At 39.0% G+C, this 9,553-nt stretch overlaps 1 protein-coding gene across 2 annotated transcripts; it reads left to right on the top strand.

Moving 5' to 3' along the window:
* The first annotated feature begins 3,620 nt into the window (after positions 1-3,620).
* scly (selenocysteine lyase) lies at positions 3,621-9,153 on the top strand. Of its 2 annotated transcripts, XM_023425962.2 has the most exons (13): positions 3,621-3,725; positions 4,540-4,632; positions 4,801-4,910; positions 5,090-5,190; positions 5,293-5,470; positions 5,569-5,696; positions 5,944-6,099; positions 6,189-6,295; positions 6,426-6,462; positions 7,126-7,209; positions 8,097-8,196; positions 8,367-8,442; positions 8,543-9,153. In XM_023425962.2, exons 2-13 carry the CDS (start codon positions 4,544-4,546, stop codon positions 8,694-8,696), a joined length of 1,320 nt encoding a protein of 439 aa, XP_023281730.1. In that variant the 5' UTR covers positions 3,621-3,725; positions 4,540-4,543; the 3' UTR covers positions 8,697-9,153. The 2 variants fall into 2 exon arrangements, with proteins under 2 accessions (XP_023281730.1, XP_023281731.1); XM_023425963.2 differs by lacking the exons at positions 3,621-3,725; positions 4,540-4,632 and having other exon boundaries at positions 4,802-4,910; positions 5,277-5,470.
* Positions 9,154-9,553: the final 400 nt, after the last annotated feature.

The raw sequence follows: 9,553 nt of genomic DNA, 5'->3' as shown, positions 1-9,553 counted from the left end.
ACCACCACCACCAACAACAACAACGACAACAACCATCTTTCCCCTGTACGCTCTCAGTTTATCACTAGTGTCCTCGGCACCTAAAGCGCCCATTTTGTGTCAGGCCTTGCTGCGGTGTGAGTCTCGTAGTCTGAAGAACCTCTTCAAAAAGCTGTCACTGTACTGTACTGGAGTTTATTCATAGCTGGATGGATGAAGAAAAATGGAGGAAGTAGCAACAGTTTCTTATCTCAGATTACATACGTATGGTAATGTACTGTAGTTGTTGTCAGTGACACATCAAGCCTTATACATTTATTCCCTAAAAAAAAAAAAAAAAAAAAAAAAAAATGCAGTGACATTTATCTTACTTAAAGCTGCCATGTCAGTGAGGATCACACTGCTACATTTGCATCAGTAAATAGGCAAACATGCAGATTCTTCTCTACTCTGCTCTACAGCTATATATACAGTGTCTAAACAGGTTTGCATACAACATACAGCTAGAAAATACACGCTAAAAGAAAAAAAAATGACAGTTGAGTGTAACTCTTCAGAATATTTCTCTCTTCTTTCTGGTCCATGACTCCTGACATTGAGTAATCTGCCTCCTATCCCTAAAACTACTTAGAAACTTTAGCACACACACAGCCTGGCAAGGGAATGGCATATCAACATAAACTTCATGTTCTTGTGGCATTTTGATAAATCCATGTCGTTTTAGCTACTTGTAGGAGCACTGTGGGTATCTACATTCACACCTTAAGTAATCAAATATCATCCCATTAATCCTCCAGATTTACTCTCATTCTCTACCTGATTTTTGTTTTAAAATGTGATATATTTAGATATTTAACAGCTTTATTATTTATTTCTGCATGTATTTATTTACAAAGACATTTATATTTCTAAAGTAGTAGTACCGTGCAATTTCTGCACACTGCACTTTTTAATATAAGTTCCTTAAATGTTTGAACAATACAACCTTGTCCCCATGCAATTAATGCTACTGAAACAATTTAATAACTTTATGATTGGCCAGTTTCATTACCTGATTGCCTGACTAATAATATCCCCTTTAAGATTAGGACACACCTGACCAACTAACATAAATCTGACAAGATCAATATACTAGGTAGAGAATATTAAGGTGGTCTGTCCGTTCACAACTGCACAAAACTACCTTGTTAAATGATCAAAAGTATAAACTGTTCCTCACAGTACAGAATGAGAAACTGTCTGAATGAAATGTATATTGATTTAATGTAGTGCCTCTCTTTTCAGTCATACTGTATAGGCGTACTGTACAGGATGCCTCTGCACCAGTTGCTTTGAATCTACATCCTTCATGCTGCTATAATACTGTTCTGGAAGTGTCTGCAGATAATATCATCACTCTCCTGCTTTTCATCATCATCATCATCACTTACATACTCAGACAACACATCTCATTTAATGGTAATGTTAGATTTCTAATATGGCAGTCACATGTCATATAATACGTACATTTCCATAACACACATTATACTTATAATTTTTTATATATGCAAAAAAGAAAAACTTGTATGGATTGAAGCATTTGACTATATTTGTAAAACAATTCTGCTTTGAATGGAGGAAAGAAAAAAAACAACCCCATGCTGCTGACAGTGTCAATGTCACTCCTGTTCTTTTTTTTACCAACTCCTTCAGCTGCTGTGCGTTTTCATTAGCATCTCAGCCTGATGGATGAGCATGCCTCAGGTCAGCCAGCCTGTAGAGCATGCTCCATGACAGTAGAGACATGTCACTTGTGTATGAGGCCAGCATCTCAAAGCATTTAACCTTTACAAAAGACCTCAAGAAATATTCCCTTTTCTTTGTGTGTCAGTTCGCTACGTTTGTATTTCTGATTCTAATGTAATCCATACAATAGATTAATCTGCTAAAAGTGTATTTCCTGAGATTGGAAAGTATTCTGTGTGTTGTGGACATGCTTTGAAGTTATCCAATCAAAACATTTTACAATCTTACATGTGTATACAACTGTCGGTAGTCGTAAGTTAATCAAACAGTCAAATGTCTGTTCATATGTTTTGTTTGTTGTGTAAGACGTTGGGGCGATCAATGTAGTGATCAAAGTCTATCCCAGACTTTCTTGGCAGAGACTACAGTTGTATTTTATCCAGCTATAGCATCGTCATTGAGGGAACACCTGCTGCACTGTACATTACACTGTCTCAACGCTCATTTCTGTCTTGATTTCCTCTAAACCCAATTTTAAAATGTGAGCTCCAGTCTGATCTCAATGTTGAGATTATTCCTCTTGTTTTCATTGGGCCTTTTTAATGTGCATCACATTTGAGCCAACCAAAGTTTTGTTGGTGCAGTCACACACACAGACACACACACAAAAAAAAAAATCACACTGAATGTACATCAATATTTGCAAATACTTATTCTGCTGGAGTGGTTGTGTTAACTTGTGTTCTGGATTCACAGTCTGGTTCCTTATTGATTGTAGTTAGGTTATTATCGAGGAACCATATGGGACATACCTGTAATTATCTGTCCACCCATGTGTGGGAGGATGTAATAGGTTCATTATGGCCCTGTTAGAAATTGCATCTTGTACAGAGTAATGCTGTAGGTTATCTTACCGTCACACGTTCACTCTGATTTCAGTATCTACCTTCACCATCATGCTCTGACAGCCTTCACAAAATCTACTTTTTCTAATCCCTCCCTTTTTTTGAAGGAATATCATTTGCATTTTTGTGCTTCTACATCTAATCTTTTTTTTTTTTTTTTTTCTCGCACTATCAAATTATTTTGCATTGTACATAAACATGATTGCTGTGAACATTGTATTATAAAGTTGCACCCATTTACAAAATCTTAAATGGGCAGTAGTTCAGTCAGTGTCTCTGAGTGTTGGAGTTTAGCGTCAAATGTTTGTGTACACTAAACACATTGTCATATATTAAATAAACATGGAAATTATGCAACACAAAGTAATGGACTCTTCTTCTTTTTTATACTGCATTAGATTTTGTTCCTGGTGACCAGCACTTATTGATCATTAACAACTATTAATAAATACATAAATTGGGTGCTGACCCAATATTTTACGAATACAGTTGATATACAGCAATACTTTGAATTAAATAGTTTTTAAGAAAAAAAAAAATGAATTGAATTAAATAGGCAGAAAAGTCACGTATTTGTCGCAGTGTTAGAGAATATACATGAAGCCATTTCCCTGCATCAGCGTCAACATTTACTTCCTGCTTGTTACCATGGCAGCAGAATCCAGAGTTGCCAGTCCACGTGCTAGTGTTTACAATACATTTCTTCCATTTTAAGTCCTCATCTGCTGTAATCTTATTTACATGATCTTTCGGGCTATTAAACGTGATAAATATCATGACTTTTGCGGACTTTAACACCAATATTTTAATCAAGTAAAGTGTTTAAAGTTAACGCTTTAACCCTGAATGTGCTCGGGTCATGTAGAACATAATAAAACGCAAATTCCAAAATGACTATAATTAATAAACCACACACTGTATATGAAACACCTAACTATCTCACGTATGGCTTGTTTTGGGGAGTTTATTTTAAACTGTTGCTTTCCCTTTAAGGCATCCAGTAACGGGGTGGAGTAGTAGCGCCTCATCCAGTCAGTCAACCACCTGGCTAGCTAGCTGATGATTGACACAGACTGTAGTAAATCTACTCAGAACATCTTCACATCACCTCTAAAGGTCAGACACAGAGCCAAGAAATTCATCCAGCCATGTTACACGAAGGGAAGCAACGCTGCTTCATCTTCAGACCTAGAAAAAGCAAATTAACATCAGTTAAATGATGCTAGAATGTATGAGTTAGCGGCACTAGCTAGCTTTAGCTAATGCGAACAGTAAGTCAGCGTTAGCTGGTTAAACGTCATCTCGGACTGGCAGACACTGCCAGGGCTGAGGAAGGTTGTTTTTAATCTTCCGGTTTTTAGTTTCAGCGTGTTTAGAATTAACGGTCGGTACAAAAAGTGAATACGTGTCACGTTTCTCTTGACAGCATGGATGAAACATAAATTGACTTAGAGAGACGCTGTCTGGACAGATTTAATCATGTTAACGCTAAATGTTGGCTTTAAGTGTGTTTCCTGAACTCTATATACAGATACAGTCTGAGTAAACTCTGAGATACCAGGCTGGCATTTTATTATACACTATTTGGTAATAACCAGAATCACTATCTGACACTACGGTTGCATCATCTAGATTTTTCCTGTTGTTTGTTCTGCACTCACTCACTGGTCTGGGTAATACTGGGACTAATACATATCTCACTGTTCAGTCAGCTTCTTTCAAAAGTCTTTGTAATTACAACTGTTGTTGTTGTAAGTGCTGTCCAAATTAATGAAATCCATGCTAATTAAAAAGATGACAGATTTAAAAAGATGTTCTGTTATTGTTGTTATTGTTTACGGTGTTTTGTAAGACTTAGTTTTTATTGGAAATATCGACATCACTAGAATAAATCTACAGATATCCTGATAAATTTCCCATTTGTTCCTAGGAGTATGGCCAAGCAAACTGATGACATCTTGGTAAAGGGTCACACCTTCACTGACCAAACCTTTCATCATTATTCAGAAATGAATCTAGACAGGTGGGTTTGATTTTGGGTTATCCACATTGTATCAGTCGCAATATTAGATTTGATGATTTTACTAATTGTGATGTTTTGTTATTGTGTAAGTAACATATGCAGAAGGCTTAACTCATTACATGAAATGAGATGAGAACGCTTCTCTCCAATGTACTTAATGCACGATAGGATCTACATGGATTACAATGCTACTACTCCGCTGGAACCAGAAGTGATCCAGGCCATTACTGAAGCCCTGCAGGAAGCCTGGGGAAACCCGAGTAGCAACTATATAGCAGGTAAAGAACACTTGAACCTTGCATCAAAATCTTATTACATTGACATTTTAACTAGAGTAGGAAATGCAAATCCAATGTGCAAAAGTATTTTGTTCCTTTTTTTATACTATTTTTAACCCAACCCATGATCTATCTGAGGGTGCACAATAGATCTGGATAAAACATTTTGTTGTCTGTAGGTGCCAAGGCCAAGGCAATCATTAATCAGTCCAGAGAGAATGTGGCAAGAATGGTTGGAGGGAAAGCAGAGGACATCATTTTTACCTCAGGTGGAACAGAGGTAATTTACATTACACATTGCTGTGATAATAGACACATTTTTGGAAATAATAATAGTGTCATTCAAACATCTGTGGATCATCACAGACTTATCTTCTTTCAGGCCAACAACCTGGTGCTCCACACTGCTGTAGAGCACTTCAGGAGAAACTGCAGGGCTGCAGAGGAAGGTGAAGGCCACCACAATGGATGCACCGGCCTTCCTCACATTATCACCTCTAATGTGGAGCATGACTCGGTCAAACTAGTAGCTGAGCACCTGCAGAGAGATGGCAATGCAGGTAGGAGGAGAGGAAGTTTGGTTTCTTAAACAAATCATGACTTCTTTTTTTTTTTTTTTTTAGCAACTAAATAAGTAATAACTGTGTTTTTGTCACAGATGTTACATATGTGCCTGTGTCTAAGACGACAGCCCGTGTAGAGGTGGAGGATATCATTGCTGCAGTGCGTCCCAACACTTGTCTCATCTCCATCATGCTGGCCAACAATGAGACAGGAGTCATCATGGTAAGAGGAGACAGGGGCTCAGATGTTCACCTTTAAATCTATTTACAGAGCAAATCATTTAGAAATTATATTTTTTATTATCATAAAAGACATTAGAATAGAACAATATGTCCATTTTTGACAGAGGAATTGTTGCTGATGATCCAACAGTAACATTCACTGATATTACCCCTTTGTGTATTGTATTTCAAATATAAATTTTTAAATGCACTTTCCAATTAAAAACAAAACACCTTCCTTTTGTCAGCCAATCCAAGAGATCTGCCAGAGAATAAAATCTCTCAACAAGCAGCACCGGCGGCTCAGGATCCTGCTCCACACCGATGCTGCCCAGGCTCTGGGGAAAAGCCGAGTAGATGCCTGTGAACTGGGCGTGGATTACCTGACCATAGTGGGACACAAAGTCAGAAATCTGTTGTATAAATGATCTTGATTCGGCATCAGAAAGAGAACAGTGAAACGTTTTATCGACATTGTTTGTTACGTTTCTAGTTCTACGCCCCTCGGATCGGTGCACTGTATGTGAACGGCCCTCAGACGGAAACGCCATTGTACCCGATGCTGTTTGGAGGAGGACAGGAGAGAAACTTCAGACCAGGGTTGAGTACTGCATTATCTCACTTTAGGAATAATGAATAAAGTACCAAATATGCATGAAATAATGGCCACGATCAGAGAGCTGCACATGTAAATATTGAAGTCTGATTTCTTTCCTCCTGAATATTACAGCACTGAAAACACACCGATGATCGCCGGTCTGGGAAAGGTAATTTTCTTGCTCTATATATGTGTTACTGGAATTTTGACCAGGAATACGTTTTAAGTTTTAAGAACATTTCTGTACAATGGTGGAATATTTGAGTGAAAAGTGAAAGTCTTCTTAAAGGATGTTGGCAGAAGGATACATAAGGGTGCTGAAAATATCATTGTAGTTGTACCTGACACCATATTGGACGACGACTGACTTCCTGTCTCTATATAGAATATTAGTACCGCCATTTATACTGGATTAATAGGTTGTAACTAGTGACTTTATTAATTGCTCATAAATAATTTACTGCCACTTTATAGATCAGTTAAATGCAATTAATAAAAACTCATTTTGGGTTGCCAGGCTGTGAAAATTCCTTAGTGGTGTTTGTCTTTTCTACATGGAAACAATTCAGTTGGGAGTCTATTAATACATCCTTATATGCTTGATTTTAGTCCAGATCCAAGAGACTTTTCACAGCCTCTACTTTTTAAAACGGATTTTTGTTAGAGCCTAATCATTTGCATACAGCGATGTGGTGATATGTTACAGCTGAATGCTAATATTTAATTTTTGTGTACCGTAGAATCTCCATAGAAACTACGCTTTCAAGCAGTTAATTTAGCCCTGTCTTGTTTTCCCGCCTTTATAGCTACTGATGTATTATGTGTCTGTTAGGCTGCAGAGCTGGTGACCTCTAATCTGTCAGATTATGAGAGTCAAATGCGAAGAACCAAACTTTACTTGGAAGAGCGACTGCGGGTAAGTTTGACTACAGAGAATTAGATGAAAAATGCCGTATACTCAGTGTGATTTTGTGGTTTACAGTGATGTGATTAAGGTTATTAAAAAAATAATACGACTGTGGTTCACGGGTCCTTTTCTTGACTTTAGAAATGATAACCTGAGGAACAAAGGTCCAAAGGGAAAGTAGATACTCTCTACAACACACTCATTTTTCCCACTATTTACAAACACAACACTTCTTTCCAAAAAAACCACACAGCCTTGACTTTTCAAGTAGAAAATAGATTTATTTCTTGTGTTTACGTGACTTTTTGTCAATGGCATATAGAAGACCCAGTACATTAGCACACTAACTCCTCTTGGCTGTGACACATTAAGAGACACAGTTGAAGATATTGCACAGGCTGCACTATACGCCGCTCCTGAGGCACAAGTTGGGCCTAAGCTCTTCTCAGTGTCTTGAATGTAACTCAGAAACAGGCACGTGTGTAATCATGTTCTGGTAACGTACAAGGACACAGATTCTGGAGGGAAGTGAACGATGAAGTGCTCGTCTTGGTTGGAGGTGATTTGGAATTTGGAACAACCCTTCAGTGTAAATTCAAGTGGACAGTGAAAAAAACTAATTGGATACTGTTATATTTAGTTAAAAACAAAAAGACAATCCTCACATTCTGGATTTCCACTGATGCCCCCCCTCAAAGGAAGACTGCTATAACGAGGAGTTAAGAAAACTACCTTTGGAGAAACTGACCATACCTGCTGTGTGTTTGTGTCTGTTTCATTAAGGCTGTTAAGATGAAAGTGTGTGATCTTGATTGTTAAATATCAGAACCTGAATATAAAAAAAAAAAGGATAACTTTCACTAACATTCAGTAGTTAATGATGTCGTCCTTTTCAGGCCGCCTTTAAAGACAGGATCCACTTCAACAGCCACTACCCCGGCTCTGATATCCTCCCTAACACATGTAATGTGTCTATCTCGGGCCCAACATTACAAGGTGATGTCATGACTCTTCCGTCTCTGTCCTATGTCTGTTTTGGCCTGCAGGTCCGAACAGCGTCCTCTAACCCTACACCGATGTTTGTCAGAGGGAGTTCATGACCTGCATGCTGCTATTTGTAAACTACAAAGGCTTTGAATGATTAATCTCTCTCTCTCCTGCTTTAGGCTGGAGGGTATTGTCCAACTGTAGGAGGCTGCTGGCCAGTGTCGGCGCCGCCTGCCACTCAGACAGCGGAAACAGGTAAAAGAGCGCCTCGTCCACCTGTTAAGCCTTTTGTCCAGACACCATATTGACCGTAGTTACTTAACTCCCCTTGCACTGCAATACGTCTGTCCATCAGGCCTTCCCACATCCTTCTGAGCTGCGGCGTCCCCTCAGAGGTGGCAGCCAACGCTTTGAGGCTGAGCGTGGGCAGGGGGACGACCAAAGCAGATGTGGACGCAGTTGTGGAGGACCTGAGGGAAACCGTGCGGCTGTTGGAAGAAATGAACTGATGGACTTCATGTGCTCAAGCTGAAGTTACCCTGCAGGTCAAATAAGGATGTACAGAATTAAAAACACGCCATATGTGTTTGTTGTTACAGGAAACAAACCAGTTAAAATTAATGAAATATATTTAATATAAATAATAAAAAGGGATGAAAGTGATGTGACCTGAGGGGTGATGTTATGGAGAGACATGTGCACTCAGTGTCCATCACGTCATGTGAGTAGCTAATCAGCTAATTGAAGTCAGGCTGACATGTATGAGTGTTATTGAAATTAAATATTAATATACTACTTAATACTTAAAAAAAAAAAAAAAAAAAAAATTCACTGATCTAATCAGCCATGAAATATTCTGTGTATTTTATAATCTTGCAAATCCATCCGCCTTTTAGACCATCCTCACCGGGATGAATTTTTAAAATACTTGTAAAAAATAAAATAAAAAAATAACACTCAGTGTAATCCACCATGCCTTGGCTCTGAATTCTCCCATTACTTAAGTTTCCGTGCTGCCTGAGCTCCCCCATCTCCAGTGAAGCGTGGGTGCGCGTGCCAGCATATGGTCACTGCCACACAAAGGAGAGCAGGGGGGCCACGAGCGCTGCGTCTCCACCCGTCTTTCATTACCTTTCTATCTCACTGGCCCCTAACACCACAACCCCCCCACCCCACCCCCTCTACTCCATCCATCGGCCCATGCTGGCCAGCTGGCTGCTGCTATAGGGTGTCACTTTCCTGGCTCGGGTGGAGGCAATGAGTGCATGAGTTTTTTTTTTTTTTTTTTGTTATTGTATGGGAGATTGTCCATGTGAAAACATGTGGGCAACCTGCTGGGGTTCAAACAGCTCCAGCCAGCTTGCTC

Source organism: Seriola lalandi, unplaced genomic scaffold (assembly GCF_002814215.2).
Source record: "Seriola lalandi dorsalis isolate HSWRI2012SDOR001 ecotype SW California unplaced genomic scaffold, Sedor1 jcf7180002054797, whole genome shotgun sequence".
In the NCBI taxonomy this organism is placed as follows: domain Eukaryota; kingdom Metazoa; phylum Chordata; class Actinopteri; order Carangiformes; family Carangidae; genus Seriola; species Seriola lalandi.
Note: the sequence above shows the minus strand (reverse complement) of the source record. Positions and strands in the feature narration are given on the sequence as shown.

What these genes read in the sequence shown, in the direction of transcription:
- scly (XM_023425962.2), top strand. Translation starts at nt 4,544, where the DNA reads ATGGCCAAGCAAACTGATGACATCTTGGTAAAGGGTCACACCTTCACT. An exon ending in GAGTAGCAACTATATAGCAG is followed by an intron (nt 4,911 to 5,089) that starts GTAAAGAACACT and finishes TGTTGTCTGTAG; the next exon opens with GTGCCAAGGCCAAGGCAATC. An exon ending in ATGAGACAGGAGTCATCATG is followed by an intron (nt 5,697 to 5,943) that starts GTAAGAGGAGAC and finishes TCCTTTTGTCAG; the next exon opens with CCAATCCAAGAGATCTGCCA.